The 17,242-nt window shown below is 41.7% G+C and overlaps 1 protein-coding gene across 1 annotated transcript in view; it reads right to left on the reverse strand.

Moving 5' to 3' along the window:
• The window catches only part of LOC143285294 (receptor-type tyrosine-protein phosphatase alpha-like), a 48,153-nt gene that overhangs the window by 14,363 nt on the left and 16,548 nt on the right, over window positions 1–17,242 (reverse strand). Inside the window, exons 8-16 of the mRNA XM_076592557.1 lie at window positions 16,917–16,953; window positions 15,070–15,167; window positions 13,192–13,329; window positions 10,814–10,974; window positions 8,773–8,908; window positions 6,838–6,996; window positions 5,314–5,413; window positions 2,839–2,912; window positions 218–349 (exon numbers count right to left, since the gene is read on the reverse strand). Coding sequence (XP_076448672.1) covers window positions 218–349; window positions 2,839–2,912; window positions 5,314–5,413; window positions 6,838–6,996; window positions 8,773–8,908; window positions 10,814–10,974; window positions 13,192–13,329; window positions 15,070–15,167; window positions 16,917–16,953 — 1,035 coding nt within the window. The remainder of the gene's footprint in view (window positions 1–217; window positions 350–2,838; window positions 2,913–5,313; window positions 5,414–6,837; window positions 6,997–8,772; window positions 8,909–10,813; window positions 10,975–13,191; window positions 13,330–15,069; window positions 15,168–16,916; window positions 16,954–17,242) is intronic.

The following is a 17,242-nucleotide window of genomic DNA, read 5'->3' on the forward strand; positions in this document are numbered from 1 at the left end:
CCCCCCCCCCCCACTCCCCCTCACAGCTGATGCAGAGGCTTGGCATCATGTCAGTGCACGCTGAACGTACACTGGCTGGCCAGGTCGCAAAAATTAAATTTTTTTTTTTCCCCAATCCTCACAACAGCACAATCCTCAGCAACCCCCCCAAACTACAACAGAATCATCAATATAATGACGTTGGTTGTATAAAGGAAGAAGAAGAAGAGACCCTCACCTGGTCTTTGGGAGCGTCCATGAAGCGCACAACAGTGCGGACCCCCCAGTCTCTGACCATGGCCCAGAAGTCGCCCACAGTGTTGGCCAGGGGAAGCTGGGTCACGATGTAGCCCAGCTCTCTGCTCACCGACTGTCCAACACAGGGATAGACACTTTCCATTGTGTGGCCTTCGTTGTGTGGGTATTTATGTGTATCCATTTGATGTGTGTCCATTTGAGTTTGTTCCAAAGTACCGTAATTTTCGGCCTTCAAGGCGCTATAGCACATAAGGTGCACCCCTTGATTTTAAAGAAAAAAGTTACTTTGAAATTGTATAAGACGCACACATCCTATAAACTGACCTGCCGTAAAGTGAAAGTCCTCCATTTTCTCTCTGCTTACAGCGGATGTTGTTTTTCCAAGTAGTGACGTCATCTTCGGAAAACTGGATCGGAATCCAACTTGGTTTTGTTTGCTTGTTGACTGGGTTCTATTCCTGCGTTTATCTGCTTTGTTGTCTGCTGCTTTCTTTTTTTTTTCCATAATTTTACAGCCTTTAGTCGAATGTATACTGTTGTAAAGCCCCAGTTCATCAACTTGTTCAGTCCGAATCCAGTCTGCTAGCCCTGCCTTTCAGTCCCATCCGCCATTTTGCTGTGCATTCTGCTTTTGAAAAACAATCAGTTCTCTTCCGATTTCTCTACTTTCACACCATAAATTAACTGATCCCCAACTCAGACTGTTCATTTTCATGGCCTAAGGGTAAACTGCGATAACGATCAGCTGAAATATTGTGCTACTGAGTATGCGATTCGTTTTAATTTGATTCGATGATGAACATGAACCATGTCGATTCAAACAGTGATAAGATTGTTGCTGTGCGATTGTAATCATGATCACTGTTGTCATATATTGAGTTTATTGTGTAAAGTGGCTCCACATGGTGGTCAGAATTTAGTTTTCAGACACAGACAGGGCGCAAACAGCCTGTAAGACGCAGGGGTCAGGTTTGAGTAAAAAAGTAGTGCATTATTGGCCGAAAATCACGGTACACAATGCATGTCTGAGCACACACATTACCTCATCTTTGAAAAATGGTTGGACAAAGAATGTGATTTACAATGCAAGGAGTCAAAATCAATTCTAAATGCTTTTAACAGATACCCGTTTAATAAAAATCTACGTCAGAAATACTTTTATAAGAGAAAATTCTATGACAAAATGATTAAGAAAAAAAAAAATCAAAACTAGCTGACTCACTAAACAAAGATCTAGTATATGATCCAAATACATTGTGGAAAAAAGTGAAAGAGCTAAAAACAATGGAGACGCATCAAAACACAATCCCCGTCAAGGTCCTGTGTGCAACAAGCACTTGGCGCACATACAGGACACACAGCAACACAGCAACAAAAGGGTTCCTCACGGCAAAATCTACACTGAGAGTAAAACAAAAAACATTTGCAAACAGAAAGGAAAAAAAAAAAGAAAAAAAAAGTGAAGTTACACTGTGCCAATGGATGCTCTGTGAGGAAAGCAGCCCAAATGTTGTATTGTTGCTGCATTACTCTTTTTGTTACAACAGATTTCTCTGTGTGAAATTCAGGCCGCTCTCCCCAGGGAGAGAGCACATCGCTACATTTTTTTTTCTCTGCCTACAATTTAATTTGTTTTCCTATCGAAATGGATTTTTCTACAGAATTTTGCCAGGGGCAACCCTTGACATTGCTGTGGGTTCTTTTACGTGCGCTAAACACATGCTGCACACAGGACCTCGGTTTATCATCTCATCTGAAACACTAGCATCTAGACCACCACTCAAGGTCTAGTGGAGGGTGAGAAAATACTGGTGACTTCTGGTGTGATTCAAACCAATGTGTTCAGATTCTCTTGCTTCCAAGGCGGATGCGTTATCTCTTGGCCAACACTCCACGGAAGTGTTCGGAAGAGATATCTATTCTGGTATATAAAACAAAGTAATATGAAATAATACAATATAATTTTGAACATGTGCTACATTTATAGGGTGCAGTCAACATCAACAAATCTGTGGAGACAACAACAAAAAATAGTACAACACAATTTTGGACAAGTCCTAGACAGAATCAACAACAAAAAAACCAGTACAACACAACACAATTTTGGACAAGTCCTAGACAGACACAACAACAAAAAAACAGTACAACACAATTTTGGACAAGACCTAGACAGACACGACAACAAAAAAACAGTACAACACAATTTTGTACAAGACCTAGACAGACACGACAACAAAATAACAGTACAACAAAACACAATTTTGAACAAGACCAAGACAGACATGACAACAAAAAAACAGTACAACACAACACAATTTTGGACAAGACCTAGACAGACACGACAACAAAAAAACAGTACAACACAACACAATTTTGGACAAGACCTAGACAGACACGACAACAAAAAAACAGTACAACACAACACAATTTTGAACAAGTCCTAGACAGGGGTCAACATTTATACGGTGCAGAAGACACCAACACTTCAGGGACTTTTCACCCAGACAAGGCAGACAACTGACAGTGACCACAGATCCCTTGGAGGGCTTGGGGGTCTTGGGGAAGGGGTGGAGGGGAAGTGGGAGGGGTGGCAGCACTCACAGGTAAGAAGACGGCGTTGATGTAGTCACTGTCCTCTTCCCCGGTCTTTGCCAAGCACACACGAAACTGTTCCACTGCAAGAATTAAGAAACGTAATCCTTTGACCCCTGGCTTGGGCATGGATGATACACATCAACAATATTTGTAACATTAAACGTGAACAAAGAAATTCAATATAAAAAAAAAACAATCTGTACAATCATTCTTACACATGAAATCAGTGATAACAATTTTTTTTTTTTTATAAAAAAAAAAGGCAAGAACATGTCACATATCTTTCCCTTCTTTATAAAGTTTTGAAGCTACATTCTTACATATGAAATCAGTGATGAAAAAACCAAAAAAACAAACCAAAAAATACAGCAAAAACAAGAACTTATCAGATATCTTTCCTTTCTTCACAAATTTTTCAAGCTTCAAAAAAAAACCTCTCCTTACCTCCTCTAAATAAATTACAACAACAAAAAAAACCCAGAATTTTTACTTTATTTATATTTCAGGAATAAACGTATTTCCAAGACACAAAACCGAAACAAACAGATTTTATTTCTCCAATATCAAAAACAAAATACAAAAACAAACAAAACAAAACAACAGACGGGCACAATAGCTGAGTGGTTAAAGCGTTGGGCTTTCAATCCGAGGGTCCCAGGCTCGAATCTCGGTGACGGCGCCTGATGCGTAAAGGGTGGAGATTTTTACGATCTCCCAGGTCAACAACATAAGTGCAAACTTTTTAGTACCTAAACCCCCTTCGTGTGTACAGGCAAGCAGAAGATCAAATATACACGTTAAAGATCCTGTAACCCAAGTCAGCGTTTGGTAGGTTATGGAAACAAGAACATACATCAGCATGCACCTCCTCCCCCCAAAAACGGAGTGGCAAGGCGGGGTAAAAACGGTCATACACGTAAAAGCCCACTCGTGTACATACGAGTGAATGTGGGAGCTGCAGACCACGAACACAGAAGAAGAATAAGAAGAAAAAAAGAAGAAGAAAAAAAAAGGAAATTGTTGTGGTGATGATTCCATCAACCTTGCACACCACTGTACACGACCAAAGTCACCTTCAGAACACACCCAAACAAACGCATACACTCAATTCAGACCACATACCTTCAACTATGCGCGTTACAAAACGCTGCACCCACTCACACAACAATAAATAAATAAATAAACAGAAACAAAAGTGAGGGGCTGTCTGTACAACTACACAACACTGACTGGCACTAATTACTTGAACTGTGATCAGCTTGGCGTGAAAATAACTCCACTAGGTGACAAAAGCAGACAACAATACAAGGGTCAATAAAATTCTTATCTCATCACACATTGAGACAACAAATAAGTCATCCCATTGAAGAAAAAAAACAAAACAAACAAAAAACCCCCACACCAAACTGAACTGCTGATACATATGCTGGTATTTTCCCAGTTCTAAAAATATGCAACTAAATTTTAAAAAATTAAATATCTTAACTCCAGCAGCATATTCTTTAAAGTCACAATTTTTTTTACTAAAAAAACAATAACAAAAATCAAAACAAAAAACAACAACAACAACTACACACACGCATGCACACATACACGAACACAACCTCACTATTCTTTGTCAAAATCCACAATCAGTCAGCATCAAACCTTGCAGATTTTTTTGATTTTTTTTTATATATATTTTTTCAAATAACATGGAACATGGTAAAAATGATGACGAAAAAACTTTTGTTTTGGATATCATTACATCTACTATCTACTTCTAATTGATAATTTTTAATGATCAAAATCAAACTCATAACACATCTTGGTAAAATAAATCCAGATCTAGGCTGCAGCACACACACACACACACACACACGCACACACATAGCTTTCATGACAACTACAGTATCACTTGGAATAAAACAGTAAAGCGCAGTTCTAACTGGCATGATAAAGTCCATGACATATACCCTGATGGAGACTCTTCTTTAAGCACCGAGGAGGAAGGAGGAAGGTGGCAGAATGGTTAAGACGCTCAGCTGCCAACACAGAGAGTCCATGAGGGGTGTGGGTTCAAATCCCGCTATCGCCCTTTCTCCCAAGTTCGACTGGAAAATCAAACTGAGCGTCCAGTCTTTTGGATGAGACAATAAACCGAGGTCCCGTGTGCAGCACGCACTTGGCGCACTGAAAAAAAGAACCCATGGCAACGAGAGTACTGTCCTCTGGCAAAATTATGTAAAAAAAGAAATCCACTCTGATAGGTACACAATATATAAGCATGCACTCAAGGCCTGACAAGCGTGTTGGGTTATGCAGCTGTCAAGCATCTGCCTAGCAGATGTGGTGTGGTGTATATGGATTTGTCCAAACGCAGTGACGCCTCCTTGAGAAACCGAAACTGAAACTAAGCACCAAGCGTTTTCAGATCTACAACAACAAAAGTTCAGAAGGTGAACAACAATACAGACTGGATCGCCGTCACCATGATCATACCTGGCAGAATTTGGGGAGACCTGTTTTTGCCTGCGTTATTCTCCTTTCCAGCTGTGGTTGTGTCTTTGTCTTTCAGCGCAGGCTGCAGATCCTTCAGCGACTGGAAAGGATGAAGGATGCTCAAAGAACAAGAACTGTCTTGCTTTTCATACGTGTACTTGTGATGTACACACAAGCTTGTGCACACACGTGTATTCCAGTGTAATGCCTTATAAAAAATATACCTGTGCATCTGTACAATCACACAGATGTACTGTGTGTGTATAAAAGCACATGCATAAACTGTATGCACGCAATAACATAATGTACTGTTTATGAATACAATCACATACATGTACTATGCGTGTACAATCAAACTCACGCACAACGCATACAATCACACAAACATATTGTGCACGTAAACAAATCACACATATGTAGTGTCTTCGATCAATCATTTTCTGTATGCAACACACACACATGCACACCCACACCCACATTCGCATGCGTGCAGTTATGATTTCTTTTCCCTCCCTCGACTTCTTTCACTTCCCTCGTCTGATATCACTTATCGTTAAAAGACATTAAACTAAAGAACGAACATAATATGTGTTTTAATACATACCTGGTTACAGCTTATAACAATCGAGTCATCCACTATACCATTCAACCACAGACGTGCACACACACACTCTCACCACCATACAACCCCTCCTCCCCACAAAACCCTGCACCCCCGACCTGTGGAATGATGTGTGTATGGGTGTGGGCACACTAAAATACTTTGCAGAACACACAGTTAAACAACAGCCCAGTCAGCACAGTTGGTTACCAGTTGAACCAAGTATTTATTCCAGTTAGCTTAACTCACTCCGGACAACGAGTTCTCTCCCTTGCGTTTCCCTACAGACGACCCATTTTGTTTGCGTTAGGAAAAAAAATCACAAAAAACACAAAACATAAAGGAACTGAATGAAACTCACTGTACTTAACCCACTGACCCCTCTCCTCACGTTGTGTGAACGCCCACCCCCCTCCTTCTTCATTGTTCTCAGAAGCTGAATCGCTATCAGTACCTACCTACTTGCTGGTAGCTTTCTTCACTCCAGATCCTTTATTCAATGTCTTCATCATCCTCGTTGATGTCAAAACATTCAGTTTGAAGCATTTCAATCACTTCAGCAGTGGTAAAAGCCGCTGTCATGATCTAGTCTGCTCCAAAAATTTCCACTTGTATCACCTGCGATGCCATTTTCGATACGTATGCAGATTAGCTTGTCGTGTGGGGTCCTGAACTCGCCGGAGTGTGTGGCGTGTGTTGTTACGGAATCCCATGAAGAAACTTTCCATTCGACCCTTGACACGTTCGCAATGCCTGGTGTAGCTGTGATTGTTATGCTACCCCATGAGGAAAACATGGAAAAAAATTTAACTGTCGAAACCGCTACAGCGTTCCGTCGTCCAGAATGAGTTAAACCAAACAAGGATGTGCCAAATGCATACATTACCCCTGCCCCATTCCCCCCCCCCCTCCCCACAGGGTACCTGGTACTGGGCGGCACACTGCTGTCTGACGGCGGCTGGGAGGGTCTCCCCCTCCTCCACCTTCCAGCGAGATCCGTGCTGCAGGTCGTCCTTGATGATGTCCCCCTCCCGGGACGACAGCCACTCCTGCACCACCTCGTGCAGGAACTTGTACTGACTCTGAGGAAGGTGGCACAGTGGTTAGGACGCTCAGCTGCAGATACAGAGAGTCCGTGAGGAGGATGCGGGTTTGAATCCCGCATAGGCTAGGCTTAAAGATATCAGTGACCTATACCAGACCTTTGTTCCTTCATGCCATGAAATAATGACATTTACTTGATCTTTCAGAGCGTCCATGAGGCATGGCTAGGTTTAAAGATATCAGTGACATATACCAGCCCTTCATTCCTTCATCCCATGAGGTATGGCTAGGGTAAAAGAAGTTTGAATAATAAACCGAGCCCCCGTGTGCAGCGCTCACTTGGCGCACTGAAAAAGAACCCATGGCAACGAGAGCGTTGTTCTTCCCTGATGCTTTGAACATGGTAAGATCATGATAACATATAAACATGCATCCCTGACGCTTTGAACATGGTAAGATCATGATAACATATAAACATACATCCCTGATGCTTTGAACATGGTAAGATCATGATAACATATAAACATACATCCCTGACGCTTTGAAAATGGTAAGATCATGATAACATATAAACATGCATCCCCGGACGCTTTGAAAATGGTTAGGGCATGATAACATATTAACATACATCCCTGATGCTTTGAACATGGCAAGATCATGATAACATATAATCATGCATCCCTGACGCTTTGAAAATGGTTAGGGCATGATAACATATTAACATACATCCCTGATGCTTTGAACATGGTAAGATCATGATAACATATAAACATGCATCCCTGACACTTTGAAAATGGTTAGATCATGATAACATATAAACATGCATCCCTGATGCTTCGAAAATGGTTAGGGCATGATAACACATAAACATGCATCCCTGACGCTTTGAAAATGGTTAGGGCACAGTGCGTGTTCAATGAACGTGTCCCTAGGACACTACAAAAATGTCTAGAACAAACACATAAAAATAGTAAGAATGAACACATAAAAACAGTGAGAATGAACACATAAAAGTATCCAAAACAAACACATAAAAACAGTAAGAACACACACACAAAAACAGTAAAAACAAAAACACAAGTGTGTCGGGGTTTCAGTCTCCCTTTGTAACTGTGTGTGGCAATGCAGATTTGATCAGAGTGTGCTGCATGACAGTGACCCTCGGAAGGCAGTCTGGGACCCCCCAGATCCATGCCACAAGGATTACCCAGGGCTGCCGAGGTTTCAAACTCATCAGAAACCCTGCACACCACAACATGTAAACCCCAAGGCCATTACTGACAGTTGAACTGTCTCCCTTACCAGATGGGTGCAACAGCCGAGTGGTTAAAGTGCTGGACTTTCAATCTGCGGGTCCTGGTTTCGAATCTCGGTAACAGCGCCTCGTGGGTAAAGGGTGGAGATTTTTCCGATCTCCCAGTTCAACATATGTGCAGACCTGCTAGTGCCTGAACCCCCTGTGTGTGTATATGCAAGCTGAAGATCAAATACGCATGATAAAGATCCTGTAATCCATGTCAGCGTTTGGTGGGCTTTGGAAACAAGAACATACCCAGCATGCACACCCCCGAAAACTGAGCATAGCTGCTTACATGGCGGCGTAAAAACAGTCATACACGTTAAAAAAGCCTACTCAAGTACATGCAAGTGAACGTGTGAGTTGCAGCCCACGAACGAAGAAGAGGGATGATGATGACTGATGCCCTGGAGGTCCACTTTAGGTTTGGGACGACATTACAAGGCTGTACTCTATGTTCCCGTTCACGAGTGAACGTGGGAGTTGCAACCCATGAATGAACAATTGTCTCCCTTACCAAAGTCTGCACCATGTTGACGCGCTGGTTCCTGAGGCGTCGCACGGTGGGGAAGACGGACACCTTGCCCGTGGTGTCTGCCTGGTGAGTCAACATGTCCAGGGCTATGAAGGTCCCCGTGCGCCCTATGCCTGCACTGTGTCACACACACGCACACACTGCTTCTGTCAGCATCGTATCCCGCATCGCTTCTACCCATAGCCAGGCATGCCTACCCCGCAGTTTGCTTTTCAGGAACAACACACATTAGAATCAGGGACAGGGTACTATTTTCAGGAGCCATACAACAGTCATTTGACAGCCAGAAGCAACGGTTGTAAACATGGAAACATGCCTCCACTTTCAAAACGTCTGCATTCAAAAAGCCAGTGCTTACCCGCATGTGCATTGGTTTTGCCAAAGTTACTTCACCGGTGACAGAAAGCGAGCGGACTTTCACAAAAATGGCGTCAGTACTGATCAGACAGTTCCGGCTTTTCACAATGTGACTTCAGTAATATTCAGCAGCATTTCCATACGTCTTAGTGCCTTCTGCAATGGTCGGAAAGCCATCTCAGGGAACACTTGTTCCCACTAGATGCTTCGGAAAAAAAATGTTACGGTCAGATTTTTTAAATCTCTGGGACATGCAGCAAATATCCGTACTTCCAGGACACCCTGTCTGTTTAATCAATATTCCGGGACAAATACGGGCACTCAGTAATGGTAGGCATGCCTGCATAGCTAACCCCTTGTTAGTAATTTGAGTAAACACATGACTTCTGTCAGTCATATGCATCACTAACACATAACTAACCCTTGTCAATAAACACACAGTTTCTGTCATCGTCATATGCATCGCTAACCCACAGCAAACCCTTGTCAATAAACACACAGTTTCTGTCATCGTCATATGCATCGCTAACCCATAGCAAACCCTTGTCAATAAACACACAGTTTCTGTCATCGTCATATGCATCACTAACCCATTGATAACCCTTGTCAATAAACACACAGCTTCTGTCATCGTCATATGCATCACTAACCCATTGCTAACCCTTGTCAATAAACACACAGTTTCTGTCATCGTCATATGCATCGCTAACCCATAGCTAACCTCTGTCAATAAACACACAGCTTCTGTCATCGTCATATGCATCGCTAACCCATAGCTAACCCCTGTCAATAAACACACAGCTTCTGTCATCGTCATATGCATCGCTAACCCATAGCAAACCCTTGTCAATAAACACACAGTTTCTGTCATCGTCATATGCATCGCTAACCCATAGCAAACCCTTGTCAATAAACACACAGCTTCTGTCATCGTCATATGCATCGCTAACCACAGCAAACCCTTGTCAATAAACACACAGCTGCTGCCATCGTCATTGTCATATGCATCGCTAACCCATAGCTAACCCCTGTCAATAAATCACTGATCTGGCTGTACTGTGTAAAACACGGTTCCATATGCATCGCTAACCCACAGCTAACCCCTGTCAATAACCACAATTTCATTTCAGAAAAAAAGCCAGATCTGCTCAAGAAGTCTTCAGATTTACTGACCATTTTGCCCCTATCACACACACACACACACACACAATACACACACTCACACAACACACACACAGACACTCTCACACACAACACACACACGCAATGCACACACTCACACACACAACACTCACACAATATACACAAACACACACACCCCCTACACACACAAACACACACACCCTACAAACACACTCAAACACACACACACACCCCACACTACCCACACACACCCTCCCACACCTTACACACACACCCACCCACCCCACGCTACCCACACACACAGACCCACTCCCACACCCTACACACACACATACACTCTTAACACACCCTACACACACATACACCCTACACACACACACACACCCTTAACACCCTACACACACACATACACCCTACATACACACACACACACACATCCCACACACACTCACACACACACACCCTTAACACACACACACATACACCCTTAACACACACACACACACACACACTGTACACTCACCTGCAGTGTACCAGCATGGGCCCTCCAAACCTGATGGGCTGCAGGACGACACAGGCCCAGAACCGAACCAGGGCCACAGGGCACGGCACCCCGTGGTCTGGCCATGCCGTGAAGTGGAACTGGTGCACCTCCCGCGCCACCGCCCCCCCTCCTCCCATGCTCTGTGTGCAACAGAGCCAGGCAAAGGTAGGTTCTTTTTTTCTGTTTGTTTTGTTGGGTTTTTTTATTTCCCTTGCACTGAAGGTTATATTTCTTACATTGAAACATCATCATCATCATTACCAGAATTTTTTGCACGTCCATACATATCACTGTAGACAGAATACACCATGAACAATTACAGAGTACTACAGCAACAATTAACTTGCAAGGTTATTTCTGTTTCTTAACATAACAAGAGGAAGATCAAAGAAAGAAAAGAAACAAACCAACAACAAGACGGGCAAGGCCTTCAAGACTCACTTGTGATACAATTAAACAAAAATTAGATAGACAGAGCGAAAACCTGACAAGATGGCATGGAGAGCCTTGGCCAAAGGAATGATTCAGTGCTTACAGCTTTCAGAGGCGTTTGATTGGCTAAGAGCGGACCGGGCAAGACGGGTGGTCTTTTCACTGTTAGCCACGCGAAATTTGGCCAAGCAGAGCAAACCGATAGGCCTAGTTTGGATCAGTTTGACATGGTACAGTATATGACACCAAACAAAAATTAAATACATTCAATTGTTAAATGTGTTCTGCATTTGTTACTAGAAAGCTTCGGGTTAAAAAAAAGAAAAGAAAAACAAAGAGGCCTGAGTGCAGATTCGAACCCGGCATGTTCGGGTGGGAAGAAATTTGTCTTCGTCACTGCACTATTGCCGATCCATGAATGACGTTCAAAAATTAACATTTAAGTATGCTTTTTTAAGGGCGACAAATCGATTGCGGTATTTGAAGTGATAATGCTGTTTAAATCATATTATTTTGGTGTATCTCGGGCAATATATTTTGGTGTATCTCAAGTACTTAAAAATTCTTTAAGGGCAATTAAGAATTCTTTTAAGTCCGCAGTAAAGGAGACATGGCTATTGCCGCAATCACGCTGCAACATTTTGCTGTTTTTCTCTGGATCTAGATGGATGTACAAGTTTAGTTACACCCACCGGGAAAGTACGACACAGTTGATTCAATTTCTCTGTCATGTTCATTCTAGTTAACTTAGTATCCACTTTAAAAGATTTATATGCAGTAAACACGTTGATGATGTAGTCTGTGTCACTGTCTTTTCTGTCCAGAATTTGTATTTCTTTCCATTTAACTGCAAACAAGAAAATCGAGGCATGCCGTCTATTCACTAAGCATCGCCAACTCTACTGCAACTGGGATGCGGTAATATGGTGTTTTCAGAATCCCGGAAATCACCTCAACGAAATAAACCATCAATGATACGGGAAACAGCTTAATTCGGGAGACTTACAAACTCTACTGGTATGACTGTGAAGATTTTTTCCTACGATTTTTAAGCCAAATTGACAGACAAAGTATTTTCAGAGAAAATGGCAATGTTAAAGTTTACCATGGACACACAGACATACATACACACACACACACACACACACAACTGAACACCCGGTTATAACATAAACTCACTTTGCTTACACAGATGAGTCAAAAAGCAAATAAATGAATAGAAAAAAAAAGACAAAACAAGACACAGAGCCATACAAACAATGAATGCTCTCCGAAGACTGGACCTGTTCAAAAGGAGCTACACTAACAATCAAGTCAATAAATAAATTGATAAATAATCAATAACCCCGTAGTATCCATGCACGGAATATGCTGGATTTTCAGTTAGTGTTCTGTCATCATTACTTTCAAAACAGAATACCATCTTTATATCTCATGAAATAACTGCTTATTCCATGGTGTTTAAACACACACACACACACACAGGCACACCACAAAACATAAACAATCCACATGCTCGAGCACATGACTCGAACAAACACACACAAAAAACGCATACACCACAAACATTTGAAGGAAATGCTCCCACAATAGAATACACACTTCAGGCACAAGCTTGTGTTTGCACATATACACACACATGAATGTGCACACAAACACACACACACACATACAAATGCATGCATGCCTGTAAACAAACACTCACAATAATACACAAACACACACCACACACAAACCCATACCACACATACACACACACTGATGATAACGTATCCATACAGTGGAAAACATTGTACACACAGACACACACACACACAAAACACATACACTGGCATGTGCACAAACACACACACACATACATAGAGAAGAAAATGTCCACACAGTGAAAAATGTCACACACACACACACACACACACACTGCTCACTTGGCCGGCAAGCTTGACAATGCTCAGAAGACGATGCACAAAGTGCGCTTTCTGGACGACCTTGACCAAGGTGACCTTGTAGCGGCCGAAGATCTGAATAGTGCCCTCCCCTTCTGGCCAGTAACGCTCACACTTGATCTGAAACCGTGGCCAGCACCCTTGCTGGGATCAGATAAAATGGCTTGCTTTTTTCTCGTGTAAAAAAAAAAAATTTTATGGGTGGAGGCGGGGATGGAGGATGGAAGACATGCACAAATGTGTCTGTACGTATATAGCTTGGGTGGGTTTTTTTTATGAGGTACGTGTGTGTGGGTGTGTGGGAGCGGGTTGCGAGGCATGCACAAGTGTGTTTCTGTTCATGTGTATGCATGCATATAAAAACGCGTGCATGCATACAGCTGCGTTTCGGTGTGCGTGTTTTCCCACAACCAACAGCGAAAACATACGGTGGGACATATGTAATTTGTTGATGTTGTTTTGATTAACTAAGAACAGAGACACACAGGGAATAAAAGTTTATGGACATTTGTGTGAAGTGTATATATGTATGTTTTAATATAATATGCTATAAATAAACAGACGACAGGAGTCAATAATCATACCTAATGTGACTGTTCATTAACTCATTGGTAGGTTATAAAAACAGATGCTCATTGATAATTAATGGCTGTTCAGGAGAAAGGCGGCAGAACGGTTAAGATGCTCAGCTGCCAGAGAGTCCCTGAGGGTGTGGGTTCGAATCCTGCTCTCGCCCTTTCTCCCAAGTTTGACTGGAAAATCAGATTCAGCGTCCAGTCCTTCTGATAAGACGATAAACCGAGGTCCCGTGTGCAGCATGCACTTGGCGCACTGAAAAAGAACCCATGGCAACGAGAGTGCTGCCCTGTGGCAAAATAATGTAAAAAGAAATCCACTCTGATAGGTACACAAATATATGCAAGCACTCAAGACCTGACAAGCTGCGTTGGGTTATGCTGCTGTCGGGCATCTGCCTAGCAGATGTGGTGTAGCTTATATGGATTTGCCCAAATGCAGTGATGCCTCCTCGAGAAACTGAAACTAATAGTCGTTTCTCTAAATGCGGTAGCTACGCAACATAACAAGCATACATGTTGCTATGTATATTTGGTCACTGTGTCTGTTTTCTACACTATCATCCTTTTTTCTCTCTTTTTTTTTTCTCCAGTTGTGTGTGCTCCTTCTCTATAAATATATTAGTCTCTCATTTTGTGCACTTGATGTGTGTGTGTGTGTGTGTGTGTGTGTGTGTGTGTGAGAGTATGCAGGCACAAGTTCTTATACTCATACGCACATGTGTGTGTCCAAATTCCATTGTATCTATGTTTGTGTATGATTTTCGATTTATGTTGGTAGCTTTTCATGCACTATCCTCCCTCCGATATTCCTTGTGACCCCGGTACACTTGGTAATAAAGACATTGTGTTCTAATCATTTCTGTTCATATTTTCTTTGTCACAGCTTTATGTCTATCACGGCATGTGTGAGTAACTTGTTTGCATGCGTGTATTCCTGTGGAGTTATATGCTTTTCTCGTGTCCACATTTTCTTCGGAATAAGTTTTTAATGTTTTAATTTTTTATGCATTTCCTTTTTTTTTTTTTAAATGCTGCAGGAGAGGTTGAAAAAGAGAAGTTAATTGCTCCCTGTTTCGATACATTTTAATTTTATTTATTGTTGTTTCTTACCCTTTATTGTTGTGTCTATAAACCTTTCATTTACGGTTTTCATGACAAATAAATATGATTCTGATTCCACACACATGCCCGAACACGCACACACGACACACAAACACAACCCCCCGTCCCCTCCCCACACACACACACAAACCTCCCCTCCCCCCCCCCCACACCCACACACCTTGTTGCCCTCCACCAAGTTGGTCAGCATGACGATCTTGCTGCAGCCCTCAGTCCACACCATGTGCCAGAAGTCCCCCACTGTTTCAGGCAACGGACCTGCCACACACACACACACACACCGCCAGACGTTCACTTCTTCACTCTCTCACAGATGCCAACCCCTCTGTCAAGTATTTGTCGGAAAAATCAGGAAATTAGGTAGGAACATTTTGTATTTGGTAGGAACACTCGGACTCTGAGCCACATCAACAAACGGGCACAGACGCTGTTTGACCAAGACGCAACTTCATTCAGCCATGTTCTCTCTTGTTTGGGCAAACGATTAACTCTCTCCATACGAACGGCGAAAGAGACGACGTAAACAGCGTTTCACCCCAATTACCATCATCAAAATATTGCAAGCGGAAGGCTCTTATACTGAAGAGGTGAATGTTGACAAAGAATACCACAATTCTGACGACGGAAGCTAAAGGTTGGGTCATTCAGACACCCACTGGACATCCGAGGGCTCTGTGTAGAGGAGAAGAGAGGACTGGCCGTACTGAGTGAGTTAAGCTGACTGGTCCTCTCATCACGTGAGACCAAGACTGGTAGTGACTGCCCTGGCCTTGTGATCGATAGGTCTGGAGCGTCTGGGTAATGTGACGACAGGAAAGCATGTGACCATGCTATGTAGTCTAAAACAAATTCGTCGGAACAATTTTTACGCTGGCGTAACGTCGGAACAAACTGTGATCCAGCGTAACAAAATAGAGCTACATCGTAACAGTTGGCATCTCTGTATATATTTGACTGAAAATAACAGATATGCCCAATAAGGGGGCAGCTCTCTTAGTCCATTCTGAAGTTCTCACCATGACCACAGAAGATATCTAAACGACATCTAAATGCAGACAAATGATGTTTTATAGAAAAGAATAAAACAACAAAACCCCAATCACAAACAAAATAAACAGTACTAACCTCACCACACTTGTATCCATCTCTTCCCCCCTTCACTTTGAAAGGACAAAAGCTGACAAGTCATTGCTCTCACTTTTATATCATCTCTTCAATGGGTTACAAATCATCACCACACAGCACTGAAAATGAATAAATGAATACCTGAAAAAAAAAAAGGCAAATAAAGTTTCACCACAACTTGCTTTCAATGTTATGGTAATCAAGGGTTCTTTTTTTTTTTTTTTTTTTTGTTTATTTGTCAGTATTTTATAATTCATAATAAAAAAAAGAAAAAAAGGATAACTGAGTATCAATAAGTCACTGTGTCTATCGTTTCCTATCAAATTTTGTAACAAGCGTCATGATCTGGGGCACAAATTACGTCCTTAACCTGTTAACCCCTTGAGAGGTCAAGGACAGAAATTTCTGCCCCATCCAGGTGTTAAAAAAAGAGAATGCCCTAGGACAGAATTTTCCATCATTATAATAATTTTCCTATCACAAAATCATTAAATTTCACCAGAAACTGTCATTGTTGGAAAGTGTGTTAATTTTCCTTTCAGAAAAAGAAAGTTTATACTTTCTCCTATCAATTTGCACACAAGATTTTTTACAATGATAATTACCCCCTGTGACCAAAACATCCCTTGGCAAATAGTTGCCACTGAGCATGTAGTAGGCTAGGCTTGGCACCGAAAGAGTTAAAATGTCATAACTTAATGAAACAATTATGGATGGGAATGACAACTTGGTATCTGTAGAAGGATCCATCTTTGATTCTGTTTTAAAAAAACATATATATATATATAATTTCCTCTGTAGTGTATCTTTTTTCATCTGTTAAATACAAAATGATGACATCCCCCTCCCACAAAAACAAAACAAAAAAATATGTAAACTCACCCTGTGCAGCAATGTAGGCCATGACTTCAACAAATCCCTAAGAAAAAAGAAAGTAAAAAGAATGCATGATATACAAACAATTAAGGGATTACAAGTTTTCAGTTATCAAAATTTCCTTCAAATACTTTTTTCTTTTAAAAAGCAAATAAAAATATGATAAAAAGATTCACACAAATTTATCTCACAGACGGCTGACAGAAAAATAAGATTAGAAAATCATGATACTGCTTTCTATCAATGCATAACTGAACTGCATGAAAGCAATGCCTATTGTGCTTTGTAACAATGCATAACTGAACTGCATGAAAGCAACGCCTATTCATAAT

The sequence above is a fragment of the Babylonia areolata genome, chromosome 8, assembly GCF_041734735.1.
Source record: "Babylonia areolata isolate BAREFJ2019XMU chromosome 8, ASM4173473v1, whole genome shotgun sequence".
Taxonomy (NCBI): domain Eukaryota; kingdom Metazoa; phylum Mollusca; class Gastropoda; order Neogastropoda; family Buccinidae; genus Babylonia; species Babylonia areolata.